Source organism: Harmonia axyridis, chromosome 5 (assembly GCF_914767665.1).
Source record: "Harmonia axyridis chromosome 5, icHarAxyr1.1, whole genome shotgun sequence".
Taxonomy (NCBI): domain Eukaryota; kingdom Metazoa; phylum Arthropoda; class Insecta; order Coleoptera; family Coccinellidae; genus Harmonia; species Harmonia axyridis.
The window spans coordinates 2,164,305-2,182,691 of NC_059505.1; the positions used below are offsets into that span (position 1 = coordinate 2,164,305).

The 18,387-nt window shown below is 33.6% G+C and overlaps 3 protein-coding genes across 3 annotated transcripts; 1 reads left to right on the plus strand and 2 right to left on the minus strand.

The window, feature by feature from the left end:
* Positions 1-1,250: 1,250 nt before the first annotated feature.
* Positions 1,251-4,218, minus strand: LOC123679698 (nucleolar protein 56). Its single transcript, XM_045617112.1, has 5 exons — positions 4,099-4,218; positions 3,328-3,694; positions 2,865-3,063; positions 2,347-2,804; positions 1,251-2,260 (listed from the first exon to the last, which is right to left on the minus strand). Exons 1-5 carry the CDS (start codon positions 4,099-4,101, stop codon positions 1,536-1,538), a joined length of 1,752 nt encoding a protein of 583 aa, XP_045473068.1. The 5' UTR covers positions 4,102-4,218; the 3' UTR covers positions 1,251-1,535.
* Positions 4,219-5,982: 1,764 nt separating this feature from the next.
* Positions 5,983-7,206, minus strand: LOC123679700. Its single transcript, XM_045617113.1, has 2 exons — positions 6,660-7,206; positions 5,983-6,593 (listed from the first exon to the last, which is right to left on the minus strand). The coding sequence occupies exons 1-2, from the start codon at positions 6,943-6,945 to the stop codon at positions 6,340-6,342; spliced, it is 540 nt and encodes a 179-aa protein (XP_045473069.1). The 5' UTR covers positions 6,946-7,206; the 3' UTR covers positions 5,983-6,339.
* A 3,525-nt stretch (positions 7,207-10,731) lies between these two features.
* Positions 10,732-16,994, plus strand: LOC123679701 (phospholipase A1 VesT1.02-like). The gene is made up of 6 exons (XM_045617114.1): positions 10,732-11,170; positions 12,785-13,114; positions 14,491-14,676; positions 14,737-14,973; positions 16,598-16,766; positions 16,826-16,994. Exons 1-6 carry the CDS (start codon positions 11,110-11,112, stop codon positions 16,989-16,991), a joined length of 1,149 nt encoding a protein of 382 aa, XP_045473070.1. The 5' UTR covers positions 10,732-11,109; the 3' UTR covers positions 16,992-16,994.
* The last annotated feature ends 1,393 nt before the right edge of the window (positions 16,995-18,387 follow it).

The window sequence follows — 18,387 nt, forward strand, 5'->3', positions numbered from 1 at the left end:
CAATTTTTTTTGTAATTTAAGTACCCTGCATTTTTAACAGTTTTCGATATCCCTGTAATGTCCCTCTAAATAGTTCTTACCCTGTATGCATAATATTTTTTTTATTTATTGCTGACCCCCTAATATAAAAGGAAATATGTGTGATAGTCATCTGCAAAGTATTATTATTTGAGCTTGTTTTAATGTCTGGCACAACTGAGGGTCTAAAAATGTTTATTTTCCAGCTTCAAATTTAGGTCTTTAATATTTTCTAGCGTACTTTCATTATAGTGTGAAAATTTGGAGTATTTACAAGATATTTAACATAAATATCTGAATTTAAAGTTTTCATCATGTTTACTCTGAATACAAACCCATAAGGTGAGATTTTTTCTCGAAAAGTGCCCACTTCTTTCTTCCAGAACTCTTTTTTGATGGATCACTGGCAGTTAAAAAAAATATAAAAAGAAATTTTGGTCTAGTACTACACTTTTTGGTATTTCCATAACTGTTACCGATTTCGAGAAAAAATGCTATAGTAATTCTCAGAAAAATCCAAATTGTTTTAAAGATCCAGTTAGTGAGTTGTTATGAATAAAATACTTATAAGTGAAGAAAAATAAGTACAATATCCAATAGAGTAATGATATCATACGATATTAACTATTTATCTGGCTAATGTATCAGCAATAGGAAACTGCCATCAACATAACCATTGTCAGACAGAAGGTCTCCACGCTATTACGTAGGAATCATAATCAAAAGCAACCCAAGGAGAATGCGTGTCATCAAGGGAGAATAGCGATATATTATATCGCTGTGTAGTAGTGTATATCGCTATTCTCCCTTGATGACACGCATTCTCTTTGGGTTGCTTTCGATTATGATTCCTACGTGGTGGCGTGGAGACCTTCTGTCTGACAATAGTTATGTTGATGGCAGTTTCCTATTGCTGATACATTAGCAAGATAAATAGTTAATATCGTATGATATCATTACTCTATTGGAAATTGTACTAAATATTGTACTCAATTTCTTTTCATCAATTATTTCCAAGTATCAGCCGTTTTATTTGTTATTTTACTTTTAAGTTTTGATATTTATTTAATATGTATTTTATTTTGAGTAATTTGATTCAAACTGGGTCATTAAACTTTTTTTTTCTCACATTACAGATATAAGTAAACCTCGTCATCAAAAAATTTTTTTTTTGATTCATATCATCTTCTATCCAACGTGGGGAAAAGGGTAAAAAAAATTAAAAACATGAGTCAAAATTGAATTTGTATTGGTTGTTTTTGCATATAATATGTACAATTCATCTTTTCTGTATGCTGTCTATTCTTTGAAAAAATTTAAGTAAACACCAAATATCGGAAGTAACTATTATTAATTTATATAAAGGTACATAATACATTTTTCACCTCTTCATTCATATTTATAATTTATCCATTAGAGTGTCAGACTTAAAAACATTAAGTTTTCACCCAAATGAATTATAATAAGCCAAATATTCCTAACATTATAAAATATTCAGAGTTTTATCAAAACCATTTTTACATTTCTTCAGCTTCAGATTTCTTGCTCTTCTTCTTCTTTTTCTTAGTTGACCCCTCTTGTTCAACAGCAGGTTCAGCTTCCACAATGCTATTCTCCTCAACATCTCCATTTTCCTTCTTATTCTTCTTCTTTTTTTTCTTGGGCGTTTCTTCTACAACACTCTCGTTTACATCTTCATTATCTCCGTTAGTTTCAGTTTCACTAGACTTCTTCTTCTTTTTCTTGGGCGTTTCTTCTGCAACACTCTCATTCACATCCTCGGCTTCAAGAGCTTCACTTTTCCTCTTCTTCTTTTTCTTGGGCGGTTCTTCGACAACACTCTCATTTACATTTTCATTATTTTCATTTTCGAGAGCCTCACGCTTCCTCTTCTTTTTCTTCTTCTTAGAACCATCATCGGCATGATTAGTTTCTTCTTGATCGCCATTAAGTTGACTTTCATTCTTCATAGATTTATTCAGTACGACTTCGTTCATAGCTTCTTCCATAACTTCTATATTCTTTTTGGGAATGTCACCGGTTTCATAAAACTTAAGCCTGTCCTCCACCTGTTGTCTCAGCTTTTCGCCGAAAACTAAACTTGGATCATCTGAGAAGCAATCTATTCTTGAAGCTATCGCGCATTTGTTCGCCAAGTAACGCGATATCCGGCCTTTGTTTGTGGTTCCAGCTCGACCAATGTAAGTAGAATGGAACAAGAGCCCGTATTTTGGAGTATGACCTGTGAAAATATTTCAAGCATTATAATAATTTGAAAACATAACGGAATTTAATGAATATTATTTTGACGAATATTAAAATACTCACTTTTGGTTTTAAGAGCTCTGAACAAAGCTTTTTCTGCACCCAAAATTTGAACTGTTGAAGCTGGACACTTAGCTAATTTTGTCAATGATCCTGCATGTGCTATAAGTCTTGCACCTACTTGATCACCGATTAAAGCTTGTAAATTAGGAGCTACATCAGTCATTCGGGCACTTAGATATTCGGCAAGCTGTTTCCTATACTCGTTTGATGAAATAACTCTGTCAGCTAACATTTCAATTTCGATCAAGTCAACTGGGCTGACATCCATACCCATACTCGACTTTGAAGCATCCAAAATAGCTTGAGCTTTTCCGGAATCCATAGTGATTTTTTCCAATTCTTCAAGAGAGTCCTCAGTCAATTCTTTACGATTTTTAATGAGTTTAGTCAATTTTGCGAACATATAATTTTCAGGAACAATTTTGACGAGTTCTGGGAAATTATATGAGAACCATTCTCTGAAATAACAATATTCAAGTTAAAAATTATACTTCTAAAAATATGAATTTTCGGCTTACCTGAGTCTCATAGTTATGGTGTTAATATTCTTGTCCATTTGATCCAAGATAGCAATTGACTGGATAACATTATTGTCCACCCTATGAACATTGAACTTTATTTTTCCTCTTGAATAAGCATGACCCAAACCTAATTGGGCAATACCTGAACTTTTGAGAGTGAATCCTTTAATCAAATTATGAAAATGGAAACGAATACCTGCAAAGAAAAAAACATGATAAAATTTATGAAATATTAGTATATAATACAAAATATTATTATAAAGCTAGAGACTAAGGTGATATTTTTAATCCCGAAGGATGAAGTTTGCAGCCTAAGTGTAGTTATGCTTTTATTCAAAATATCATATCAAATGTATATAAGACCTGTTAAAAATAATGCCTTCAATAACAACTAATCAATTTGTCATAAACTTGTTAGATTTGAATTACCATTATAAAACTATTTCTATAGAATAATTACCTCTAAGTATTTCTGGTACTGCTCCTATATGCTCGAATGCAATTTCTAAAGCTTCAGAGATCGCAGCTCCAAGCTTGGGGTCAGAAACTCCTAATAAAACTTTTTTCCTTTTAGCAGGCAAAGTTATATCTAGAAAATGTTTCAAATCCTCAGTAACAATTCCTTCGGAAATGGCATTACTATTTTCCAAAGCAGTAACTGCTGTTTTGAATGGAGAAAAACTCTCTAGATGAACGATGCTATTGAATCGGCCCAAATCGTGGACAGCTGATTCCAACTGGGGTAACAACGCACCAATCTCCTCAAATTCTTTCACTTTGAATACAGCATACCCTGCTGCGTGTTCAGCTAACACGTACAGTTTAGACTGAAAAATAACATATTTAATTATTTATTTGTTGCACAAAAATATACAATTATAACATATATATATATATATATGGAAGTTATGAACATTTTAGGTTCAACTGCTTATTTTAAGCACCTAAGTGTACAAAAATTAGTTACCTAAATTAATGAAGAAATAACCCCGGTATAAGTCGAATATGAGGTTATGTGTGTTTGTTCCATGTATTAATCATAATTATATTGAAAGTAATTTGTAAGTGGAAATAGTAGAATCAATCTAAATAAACTAAACTAAATTTCTAAACACAACAAAATACAAGAGTTCATACATAAACTCAAATGTGCTTCATAACAATGATTCGAACTTATTGTAATTTGTAGAGATATTAAGTACTCATATCAATAAAAGCCAATTATACATACCATTTTTGTAACTTTAGTTCACTTTTATGCACATGTGATTATTTTGTACACACCTCACAACTCAACAACACTTCTAGTTCGACAACTAAAACTAACCTCTACGCTTGCTAGGCACATGTTGAATATTCGATTGAAGTCATAGAATAAAAATGAATATTTGTTCTTTTTCTTTCTGACTAGATCTTGTCACACTTTAAATGAAATATCATAGACCTATAATAATATATATAATATATATATATTATAGGTCAATGTGAAATATAAATGAATTGTATATATACAAAATATAAAAAAATATTTGAAAGATGTTTCAACAAAAACGTAACCCTGTTGCTGAAATTAGTTCAAAACATAGAAATATAATATTATATTTATAGACCAAATATCACATTCGATATTAGGTCTATGATTATATTATATTTCTATGGTTCAAAAGTATACAAAAACCACAGATTAATTTTAGCTAATTTTAATTAAAAATCTGCGATTATAAGACGAAAGTGAAAGGGATTCAAATTTTTATTTTATATTACCTTGATTGATAATTTAAATCAATACTTCATTAACATGAACATAGGAGCAATTCCCAAAACAAAAAATGTATTGAAAACTTCCTAAAATGCGAAGAAAGAAGGGTATGGAAATGAACAACAATATGGGGAATATAACCTCCCGTATTAATGATCCTTCATGTAGTAACTTATGTAAAAATGGGTTTTCAAGGACTATGGAAAATACTTTAGTCATTGTTGATATCGGAAGAAGGTTGAAGGATTTCGAAAATGCTGAACCCAGAGTTAATTTACTAAACCAAGAAAACCTTAACAAGGAATCAGATTCCAGTTCTAATCTATGATTCAAATTCAATATTATGTACCCCTAGGCTTATGATATCATAGGATACAATTCGACTGACTGAGGACGAATTCCTGATCAAATTTAATTCTGTCCACATAATATCCTCGAACAGTTAAACCTAGAAATTTTCAGGGTAGGTTTGGATCTTCAATGCTACGCTTGTTAATGGCAATATCCGAATAAGGATGCCATAAATATATTTGATATTTTATTTTCCTGATGAATTCAAAACTAAGAGTCTAATGGTGGGTTTCATGAAACTTCATAAATATATTTGATTTGAAATTTTATTTTCCTGATAAATTCAAAACTAAGAGTCTAATGGCGGCTTTCATGAAACTTTTATCGTGGCAATTTGCTTGATTAAATCATTTCTGTGTTCAATTTGAGTTTATTTATGACTCTTTCATAGATTTCAAAATGCAATCAATGATTTGGTCCGTCTAAGTTTTAAGAAACTTGTCGTTAATGTTTCAGTTTCTTTATGGTATAATTGTGCTGAAATAATAATTAATAGTATATTGAGCAACAAGTGGAGAAAGTCCAACTTTTTTGGCGAGTGTGGAAGGAGCCTGAAAGGCGAGTGCCATAAACACACAAGCGAGAAAAGGACTTTCTCCACATGTTGCACACTATACTTTTCCTAAACTGCACAAATTTCAATAATTCAAGTGATGAACTTGATTCAAATCAAATTGGCCTTCGTTGACAGTATGTGCTAATTTATTGTGTTTCCAAAGAAACAACTCAAAAGCTCAATTTCATTGGTCTACCAAGAGAGGTGTCGGCAAAGTGCCGTGAGAAATAATATTTCCCACAGTATGAGCAATACATAGTTTTGAAAATGAGTAAGTTATGAAGAATACGCTACTTTTCATAGCAGTTGTAGGGAAATGTGATTCATCACACAGACTTTTGAATTCACAAGTTTTGATTTATTTATTTATTTATTTAATATAATTATAAAATCATTAAATGATTAACATTCAAGTCGCAAGTCCTAAAAAAATTTTAATTTCATTTTGCACAAAAATGGGTGATTTAAATTAAAAAAATACACAATCAATTGATAAATTATTTATTTGTTAAAATGTCTTCTAAACACAATTATTATTTTTATATAATAAAAGGTTAAAAATTGTCAGCAGATAACATGGGGATGATAAATTGATGTTTCCACAAACTATGGTGATGATTCCTTTCAGATTGAAAACAAGTATCCATCCAAGTTTTCCTCATATGTAATAATTCGAAAATTATTAATCCTTTCCTTTGTTATGTCTGACCATTACCAACTTTTTCATGTTCCTTGTCCATTGTAAATGTTGGCTATCATTGCAATTTCAATTTTGATTGCCACATTTCAGAATAATTGGACTTATCTCATTCCAAACCACTGGGATAAATTTCGGAGCCACCAGATAGCAGAAGTAAGCCTTCTAAAGCTATCAGTTCATCATCTGTTAGTACAGTAGAAAGATAATTTCTATATTCCGATAGCCCTATTTCTTCTTGATATTTTCCACTTGACGAAGGCTCAGATGTTGATTTGGATGCTGATACAGTTGGGGTTCGTGGAAGTTTCTGGGATGGAACTGCTGATCTCTTTAATATTCTACGATGGTCAGAAGTAACACCTGTAAAAATTTAATAGACACATCAGTTGACAATGGAAAAATCTCGAATGATTGAAAATGACTTACCTCTTGGGAAATAGTCCCTATCAGTAAAATGCAAGGAGCATACTTTCATATATTTCGAAACGGGCTTCAGTATTCTTAATTTGACAATCCAAGCCTTTCTGCGGTCCATCAGTTCCGAACGTTGCTGTGTATGAATAAGTACTTTCCTTTCATTTGCACGGGGAAATATAAAAAAACTTAAATCCGGGTTTTTCTTTGACCAAGATGTGCATTGTGGTACACAGCAATAATCATTTCTTTTTTTCATAGACAAAAAAGGAGTATTACAAATAGTTTTAGCACTCATTTTTAATAAACAACAAAAACTTGACTTTCCCGAATCTTTAACAACTTAATCAAATCGTCAAAATAATTCAATAAAGCCACGTGCTTTCAAAATTACTAGCTGACTATGGTTCGTAAAATTGTCGCTAGGTTGCGTATTTTCAGCGCGCAGAAATCTGTCTCATGTCGTCTTGTCTGTAGCATTGATCCGTCTACAATCAGGTAACATGATAACAAGACTCTACCATAGATCATATCATAGATAAAATTTGATAAGAGCCATAGAGAAATGAATTTCTTGATATTAGCCCTATGGCCTCCAGCTGTTTTAACCAGTGTTACCATTGCTACCAATATCAATTTAACATTATTTGCAATATGGTTTCGCTGGGGCTGCCATCTAGCGTTAATATTTAACGAAATGGTTTGCCTGCAATACATGTAGGTGGATTGTGAGTTACAGGATTTTGGATCTAGAAGATCAATAGCGAAGGCGCAATATTCGAAAAGATAATGAATTATTGGAATTCTTATCCTAAACAGACATTAGAAAAAAAACTATAAGACATATAATTCCAACAGTTTATTACAATAAAAACAAAATATTTTTAGGATTTTTCCTTTTGAAGAGTTGAAAGAATGCAATATGGCTCAGAGCCTAATGTCTAAGTGTGTAACTTATGATAACTCATATTTGAAGAAATCCCTATCTTTCAAACCGGCTTGACATATATTGCCTCAATCAGTGAATCGAAAAAATCCGATATTTTAAAATCCGAAAAAAAACTGTCAGGCCCTAAAAATCCGCAAATTGTCCACTGTTTCAGAGGCAGTAAAAAATGAAATATTCCTATTTTCTTGTTTACAGCATAAAAAAAAGATATAGAAATCATGTAGCTTTTAAATCCAAGAAAGAGCATACCAGTATTTCTAGACATCTTATTCTGGATTTGAATGTAACCAGTGTATAGTGGGTATTTTTAAACATATTAATGTGTTGCAAACGACCTCAAATATTTTTTCGTCTCTAAAAAAAAACGTTACATTTGACATATAAGACTGGAAGCGCGACCTGGTGGCTACATTACCAATCTACTAAATTGGTACTGTATCCTGTACTGTAGTTGTTCTAGGGCTACTTATTATGATATTTTAATTTTATTTCACATTCGTGAAGTATATTTTTAAAAATTTTTATTCTCTACATGAAACAGCGTCATTCAGTTAAATTACTGTTCACGAATTTATGAAAATTTTGGTTACATAATATCTTTTTTAGTTGAAGTTTCTAGTGTAAGGTTCACTGGTGATTTAGAATTATAATTTCGATATGATCAAGAAGAGGAATCTTCGTATTTCAAGGTACTGAGATGTAGGTAATTAACAAATTACTAGTACTAGGAAAACTAGTTTACAATTGATGAGTATCTAATTACTCTTCAAAGAAAGTTAAAAATGGAGATATACATTTTCATAAATTTCCTCCACAGGCCACTGTCACTAAGCATCGACTTTAAAGAGCGCTTAGCGCAAAAGCTCAAATTATTTTTGATTCTACTGGCTGGTCTGAAAGTAACACGTTACCATACTGTTTTTTTTGAGTTAAAATGAGAATGCCCAATTTGTAAATCATACTCATAATCTCCATGAAATTCTGATTTCGAAATACCCTACTTGTCATATTTATCTGTGGTACTTTTGACGTAAGCCAATTTTTTTCGACAAATTTAATGGATACAAAGGTTTGAACTGAAGATTATATCTTGAAAACCGTTCGAGATAATTGTATGATTATTGTCTATTCAATTCCTGAAAAGGTTTCAAGTCTTCTCCGGTTATACCGGAAACAGACTATTAATTCCTTATTTCAAATGACACACCCAGTATATTATTCCATCATTAAATAGCTTTTATGATGACAATTTCGGCAATACCCCATACCTTTGGTAGAAACTCAATGGTTCATGAGTTAATGGGATTTTCATGATAAAAATGGTGGCGATGTGGACTCGCATTTTTTTTTAATATTTAGGCAGAAAGAGCTTTTTTCGTGAAAATTTTTTTCTTTTTCGATTCTTTAGGGTGTTTTTTTCGAGGTATATAACTTTAAGTAGGCATTACTGTTCAACATGGCAACCGATTTAACAGCTGTCAAGTGATTTATTCTCAGTTTGGTTTGGCAATTCATCATGAATAGACTCACGCCTGAACAACGCTTGCAAATAGTGCAATTTTATTTCGAAAATAATGGTTCTGTGCGGAATACGTATCGCGCACTACGTCCATTTTATTTTGTTTAGCGATGTAGCGCACTTCTGGTTGAATGGCTACGTCAACAAACAAAACTGCCGCATTTGGAGTGAAGCTAATCTTCAAGTGTATGTCGAAACACCGTTACATCCAGAAAAATTGCCACAAGATTATCTTGCGGATAAATAAAATACATGTCAATTGAATAATCCATCGTTGTTTCATTGCAATTTAAAGTTCTATAGCTCTAAAAAAAACACCCTTTACAAATACGCAGTATTATAAGACTGTTCGCGATTTGGGCCAAAAATGTACAGGGTGTTTATAAGATGATCATGAACTTGGAAAACTCAAATTCATCAAAACTCAAGGTTTTCAAATTTGAACCTATATTTTTCATTATTTCAGTCGATACTACGTACAAAAATAGTGGGGGTTACTCAAGCAAACCCTATACCTGAAGAGAATATTGTAAAAGTTTTCGAGAAAGAGCTTTAAATGAGGAAAAACCGCATTTTCCAACTGTTTGGAGTAGTCTGTGACTTCCGGAAAACACATAAAGAAATTAAAATTCAATATTTCCCTAACTGAATCCGACATTTCAAGAATTGTAATGAATTATTCGTAATTGAAAATTGTATTGGTTTATGGATTTTCCAAAAATCCTGACGAAAATTTAATTATATTTCATGAAATGTAAAATTAAGTTACCCAAATATCGAATTTTAGTTTCTTTCTGTGTTTTCCGGAAGTCACAGACTACTCCACACAGTGAGAAATTGCGGTTTTTCCTCATTTAAAGTTCTTCCTCGATAACTCTTGAAGTATTCATTTTAGGTATGAGGTTTGCTTAAGTAACCACCCTATTTTTGTAAGTAGAATCCACTGAAATGATAAAAAATATATGTTCGAATTCGAAAATTCAAAAAAAATTTGATGAATTTGAGTTGTCCAAGTTCATGATCTTCTGATAAACACCCTGTACATTTTTGGTCCAAACCGTAAACAGTCTTATAATACTACGTATTTCCAGAATCGAGAAAAGAAAAAAAAATCCGAAAAAAGCTATTACTTCCGAAATATTCAAAAAAATGTGAGTCCTCATCGCCACTATTTTTTTCATAAGAATCTCATTAACTCATGAACCATTGAGTTTCACCAAAGAATGGCATATTGCCGAAATTGTCATCAAAAAAGCTATCTGATGATGCAATAATATACTGAGTGTGCCATTTAAAATAAGGAAGTAGCAGTCTGTTTCCGGTATAACCGGATGTTGTAGAGATCTGAAAATATTTTAGGGAGGAAGATCCTTATCTCAAACCCCAATATTCAAACTTTCAGCTCAAAATTATGATTAGTTTGCCATAAACGTTTAATAGGCCAACCTGGTGAATCACCCTGTATATCCTAAAGATACTGCGACAAAAAAACAAAAATTTCAGCGCTTAACCGTAACAGAGCGTAGCTTCAATGGTTGAACATCCTGCATATCCATACCGATATGTCACGTATTTACTCTACATCAGAGATACATAAAAAAAATGCACAGTGCCGCCAACAGTTAAGTGTAAGCGTGACCGAATTTTCGTTTTGAGACACCGATTTCCTCAACATATATTGCTCCCAATTACGAATTCAAAACAACTATGTAAATATCAGTACGTTCCTCTTTAATATGCCGATCACTTTCTTCTGTTAACAGTAAATACTGTACCAGCTTCAGTATTAACGATGAAACAAGAAGAAATTATCAGTGTTTGCCAATAATAAGAAGCTACATGCCGCACTACTCACGACCGCATCATAATATCCTTCTTCGCCAAATAAAGTTTCTATAATTTTCCCAATTTGCAAATGTGTTCGCTGATTTAGTGATCAGTTTCTCTTAACTTTCTTCTAGTCAACAGAATTTTATGATATTCTTCCATAAGTTATGAAGAGGTTGTCGTTGTTCGATATGAATATTGGGTTGACTTTATCCTTATTATTTGTGGGTGAGTTTTTTATTTTGTTATTTCGTGAACGTATTTAGGCACCATACTTTTGTCAGTATGGATCATTTGGAAATATTTTAGTTGTTAATGGGCATATCCTTATTATAAAACTGGAAGTGTTTTTATATTTATCTTATACTAAGTAGGTAATTAAATGTTCAATATTTGATGCGAAGACTCTTGCATGTATTACATTACAAACTATACAAACCGGTAAAATTGGGGAGAAAAACAAAATCTCCACGAAGTTTGTAGGTCATATTTTCTTGAGTTTGATCTATTTTAGCATTTTTTTTTAATTGCAGTGATTTTTAATTGTAATGATTCATAGAGGAGACAACTGTTCAGTTACTTAATTTATTTGTTATGCAGGGTGATTCACTGTGATGACCTATTAGGAGTTTATGGAAAACTAATCACAATTTTGTGCTGTAAATTTGCATGTTGTAGTTTGAGACAATCATCTTTTTTTATATAATAGAATATTTTCAGATCTCTACAACTTCCGATTATACCGGAAACATACTACAACTTCCTTATTTCAAATGGCACACTCACTATATTATTGCATCATTAGATAGTTCATGAGTTAATGGGATTTTTATGAAAACAATGGTGGTGACGAGGATTCACATTTTTCTGAATATTTCTGCAGAAAAAGTTTTTTTCGAAAAAACATTTTTCATTTTCGACTATGCAAATGCGTAGTATTAAAAACTGTTCGCGGTTTGGCCGAAAAATGTACAGTGTGTTTATCAGAAGATCATGGACCTGGACAACTGAAATTCGTCAAAACTCAAGATTTTAAAACAAGAACTTATATTTTCATAAAATCAGTCGATTATAAGTAAAAAAAGAGTGGGGGTTACTTGAGCAAATCCTATGAATACTTCAAGAGTTTTTTCGAAAAAAAAAATTCCTCCAGAAATATTCAAAAAATGTGAGCCCGCGTCGCCACCATTTTTTTCATAAGAATTCCATTAACTCATGGACCGAGGGATTTTTACCCAAGGTATGACATATCTCTGAAATTGTCATTAAAAGAGCTATCTAATGATGCCATTTGAAATAAGGAAATAGTAGTCTATTTGCGGTATAACCGGAAGTTGTAAAGATCTGGAAATATTTTAGACAGAAAGATCATTTTCTCAAACCCCAATATGGAAATTTTCAGCACAAAATAATGATTAGTTTTCCATAAAAGTCTGTATACAGGGGTGAACAAAAATAATGAAAAGTAAGCTTTTATTCGGAACACACTGTAGACTTGTAGATTGAATCGATGACAGGCTATAATGTCTACGAACATATTTTCTGAACATTTCCTCCTTTTAGTAATGACGATATCTTAATTTTGAAAGAAATAACAGCACATTCAAAGGTTTCAAAGGTATACCAAAAAAAATTGTTGATTGTATTAAAGAATGGCAATTAATAACTTGATTTACCGTTAATTTTTCATTCACAAAGGGACCATATAGACTGCTGAAAATGATCTAAATTTAATTTCCAGACTTTAACTTTTTGTTAAGAAATTTTGACACGCAAATTTGATACTAACGAAAAATAATCAGATGATTTTTCAGAAACTGACATTGTTTACATATTTTCCAGGATTTCCTTTTCTTGGTATATCTCTGATAAACTCCCAGTACACCTTACCAAATGAACCTATTAAAGATGCACTGTACTTGCACAACACGTCGATATCCAATCTAACCCTCAGAGATTGCAGTTTTCGACCTTCCAATAACCCAAACGTTTGCCCAGATCAAGACATCCGTTTTATCCTTTACACACCAGGAGGCAAAAGACAAATCTTCGACTATCAACAACACGATTGGTTGAGGCAAAGTGATTGGGATCCAGACAAAGAAAATATATTACTGTTTCATGGCTATGCTGGAGGAGATGAAACTTTGCCCATGGTGGTACTCAAAGATGGTAAGACCAATAGTACAGGATAGTTTTTCCAAAAATTCATATGTTGATTGAAGCAACTATACCTATATAGTTACATTCGTTTAACGGCGTTTTGACAACGATGTTGGGATCATCACGAACTAAAAGTCAACGGCAATAAATATTAGTTCTTGATTATGACAACATCGTTGTTAGAACGGCGTTAAATGTGTATAAAGATTCTGTAGTGTAGTGTAGTGAAGTTGCTTCAAACTCGGCGGGAGGAAAGTTGTACACCTATGTACTTGACTTGTACTTCAAATCTTAATTGAAATAATTTGGAAGCTTTAGATTACCACAGCGTGTTAATTTTTTATGAATTATTATTTCATCAGGCTTTTTGTTCTCTGATTATCCATTCGATATACACTGCGCAAAAGAATTAACGCACATTATGAAAATCTCAAATTTATTCTACAACTGAAGGTGTTCTCAATGATAATTTTTTTTATCAGAATTATGCATGCATCATATGTTATCCACTTTCAACGTTTTTCTTCAATACAGATGTTTTTTCCCAGCAGGAATAAAAAAAGGTGAGATTATCAGATTTTGAATGTATTGGCTCCATTCTGAAATCAGATGTTCTCGATCAATTCTAGTGATCAATAGTTTTTCTTCCGTTTGATTTTCTACACTCGATCGCTATGCAATGCGAAACACGCAATTTGATCCAATACGAATGTGCCCAAGCGGTAGTTTTGCGAGAAGAAGGATGGACATACACAAGAATTGCAGAAAGGTTTGGAGTTTCCCATACAAGTGTGTCCAGAATGTTGCAGCGATTCAGGGAGACAGGTATGAATGTCCGAAGACCAGGACAGGGTAGACCACGGGTAACAACTGCCATTCAAGAACGTTACTTGAGAGTTTCTTCGTTGAGACAAAGTTTTGCAACCGCTCGCCTCCTTCAAAATCAGCTTGAGCAAACTCATGGGGTGCAAATTAGCACTCAGACAATAAGAAATCGCCTCAGAGACTATGATTTAAAGCCTCGTGTCGCGGCAAGAGGCTCAGCTCTTAGCCTAGCCCATCGAAGGGCGCGTTTAGATTTTGCGAGAGAGCATATCCATTGGGGAGAGGCTGATTGGGAAAGAGTGCACTGAGCATATCTTTCATGTGGACGTCTGTATACAAGGGAACGTCGATCACAATGGTAGAGGCAGAATCTAGACTCATCTGTGAAGAGAACTCTTTCCCAATCAGCCTCTTCCCAATGGATATGCTCTCTCGCAAAATCCAAACGCGCCCTTCGATGGGATGGGGTAAGAGCTTCAGTTGTAGAATAAATTTGAGATTTTCATAATGTGCGTTAATTCTTTTGCGCAGTGTAGTTGTTCAAAGAAAAAAAATTTTAGCCTACATCAGAAATGGTTCCTACAACGTCTGGTTTGTGGATTGGGGAGTTCTATGTCAACCACCATGCTACAGAGCTGCAGTTCACAACACCAAAGCTGTAGCTATGTGTACTGGTCATCTGCTAACTCAATTGAGGAAAGATGGTTTGGACACTGATAGAGTTACTTGTGTTGGACATTCTTTAGGTAAGTTTTCGCTCAGTATTTCTGACAAAGACATTGGTTAAGGCGATCTTATTTTTTTAGGTGCTCATATTTGCGGTCAAATTTCAAAATTCGTAGTATTCAGAATGCATAGAATTGTTGGTTTGGATCCTGCAAGACCTTTGATAACTAACAATATCAAACTGAACAGCGGAAGTGCAGGTGCTGTACATGTCTTACATACAAATGCTGGACATTATGGTGAAGGAGGTAGATCAGGCCATGTTGACTTCTGTATAAATGGTGGAAAGGTACAACCTTTCTGCGAAAATGTTGGATGTAAGTTTACCCTCTCAGAGTAATAAACATAGATAAAGGGGGCTCATGTCATTTTCAGTAAGCAAATTTTGTCCCCAACATGAACTATTAAATTTGGCATGAAGCGCTCGGAAGTGAAAACAAACAGTGATACGATATTTCGATCAATTTGCTAGTTTCTCTACAAAGAACTCAATTCTTATGTCTCATAGTGAATCAACTCAAAATACACTGCGCTAAAAAATTAACGCACATTATGGAAATCTCAAATTTATTCTACAACTGAAATTGTTCTCAATGATAATTATTTTTATCAGAATTATGCATGCATATGTTATCCACTTTCAACGTTTTTCTTCAATACAGATGTTTTTTCCCAGCAGGAATAAAAAAAGATGAGATTATCAGATTTTGAATGTATTGGCTCCATTCTGAAATCAGTTGTTCTCGATCAATTTTAGTGATCAATAGTTTTTATTCTGTTTAATTTTCTACACTCGCTCGCTATGCAACGCGAAACACGCAATTTGACCCAAGAGGAATGTGCCCAAGCGGTAGTTTTGCGAGAAGAAGGGTGGACATACACAAGAATTGTAGAAAGTTTCCCAACCAGCCTCTTCCCAATGTATATGCTCTCACGCAAAATCCAAACGCGCCCTTCGATGGGCTGGGGTAAGAGCTGGGCCTCTTGCCGCGACACGAGGCCTTAAATCATATTCTCTGAGGCGATTTCTTATTGTCTGAGTGCAAATTTGCACCCCATGAGTTTGCTCAAGCTGATTTTGAAGGAGGCGAGCGGTTGCAAACCGTTGTCTCAACAAAGAAACTCTCAAGTAACGTTCTTGAATGGCAGTTGTTACCCGTGGTCTACCCTGTCCTGGTCTTCGGACATTCAAACCTGTCTCCCTGAATCGCTGCAACATTCTGGACACACTTGTATGGGAAACTCCAAACCTTTCTGCAATGAAACGAAAGAAAAACAATTGATCACTAGAATTGATCGAGAACAACTGATTTCAGAATGGAGCCAATACAATCAAAACCTGATAATCTCTTCTTTTTTTATTCCTGCTGGGAAAAAACATCTGTATTGAAGAAAAACGTTGAAAGTGGATAACATATACATGCATAATTCTGATAAGAATAATTATCATTGAGAACACCTTCAGTTGTAGAATAAATTTGAGATTTCCATGAGGTGCGTTAATTTTTTGGCGCAGTGTATATTGAATATATCAGAAATTCAGAAAACAAACTCCAAGCGCACCAAACGACGTAAAACAACGATGACACTAGAAGAGCATAAGTAGCCAAACCTTGGATTTCAGCAGGTAGATGCAGAAAATTATAAATATTCTGCATACTATAAATTCGACAATAAGGAAATATATCGGATTCCAAATATACAAATTTGAATATTTAATTGAGAATCACTCAAATAAATATATTTCATTCAATATAATATACATTCATAACGATTTAGTGAAATTGTGTATTTGAAAATATATCACAATCCGACAACGTAATCTAACCATGTTGGGGACATGTAAAAATTGCCTAAACTCCCTCTATCTTTGTTTATTACTCAATGGTTTATACCCAAATGCCCTCCATGAAAGTTATCCATTATTTTCCTAATTTACAGTCGACGATCAGCTTTGCAGTCATGTTTGGGCTGTTTGCTACATGGCTGAGAGCATTTTTCCCAACTTGGCGAAAAAGGCAGAGCCATGTTCTAGAAGGTGTCCCTCAGGGCCCCGTCCTGGGCACCGCATTGGTATACCGATTTTTATGGGACAGCAAACACCCTTATCGTGAGTTTCAGCTATTATCGGAATCATAGAATGTTGTATTAATGCAGATACTTTTTTAGTGCTTCTGGATCGTACTGTATAAGAGATAAATCACCTCCATATTGTCCTACCGAAGTTGGCGGCTTTGGAGATCCTAGGTGCTGTTTGAAGGCACCAGATTACAAACCACCATCTACAACACCTATGAATGATGTCGATACTATAAAAAATAAAATAATTTATTGAAAATTGTGTTTATTTATTAAGATGGATATCTACTTTGCTCGAAGGAATTTGCAATTTGATAAGGTTTGAATTATCGACAAAAAACCAAGAATATTATGTCAGTTGATTCTTGATTAATTATCTTTTTTGCGTTAGAATGAAATGACATTAGGACAATGTTGAAGTCATTAATCATAATTGATGTTAGTTATCTTATGGCTTCAAACTGTGTAATTGTTTTGGTTGCGAAATAACTTGAAGAATTGCACAGATGATTCTATATGGTTCTGTACTTGACACACAAATCGATTTTCTAATAATTTTGTTATTCAATATTAAAGGTGCTAATTGCAAAACTTCACTCGGGATAAGTACTTCAAGGATTTTTGTTCATTACAGGTCATTGCATTTCAATCATCTATGCATACCCTTTAACATAAAGGTCACATGAGAAGACACAGTTTTAAGATTGATGGGGTCAGAATATTATAGTTTATATATTAAATATTATAGTTTATAGTTTGAAATAAATTAGTTCTCAATGATAAGATTTTCATAAGAAATTAAATGATAACTTTTCGATATCATTTTTGTAGTACGATTCGTCTTTCGCTTCAAAATAGGCCTCAGTTTCGGCGATTACTTCTTCATTGCCTCTAAATTTCTTTCTAGCCAGCATTCTTTTGAGGTCTGAGAACAGGAAAAAGTCGCTGGGGGCCAGATCTGGCGAATACGGTGGATGCAGAAGTAATTCGAAGCCAATTCATGCAATTTTGCCATTGTTTTCATTGATTTGTGACACGGCGCATTGTCTTGATGAAACAGCACCTGTTTTTCTTCAAATGAAGCCGTTTTTCAACGATTTCATCCTTTAAACGATCCAATAACGCTATATAATAATCGCTTTTGATGGTCTAGCCGATTTGAAGGTAATCAATAAATATTATACCTTGCGCATCCTAGAATACTAATGCCATAACCTTGCCAGCTGACTGTTGTGTTTTTCCTCGCTATGGATTAGGTTCATCGTGTGCAGTCCACTCAGCTGACTTTCGATTGGACTCCGGAGTGAAATGATGGTGCCATGTTTCATTCATTGTCACATATCGACGCAAAAATTCAGGTTTTTTGCACTTAAATAGCTTCAAACACTGCTCAGAACCCTTAACACGTTATTGCTTTTCATCGATTGTGAGCTCACGCGGCACCCATTTTGCACACAAGTTTCTCATGTACAAATATTCGTGAATGATATGAAGTACACGTTCAGATGATATCTTCGCAATATCTGCTATCTCGATCAACTTCACTTTACATTCATTCAAAATTCTTTTGTGAACTTTTTTGATTTTTTCATCGGTCACAGACTCTTTTGGGCGTCCACTAGGTTCGCCGTATTCGGTGCTCATTTCACCAC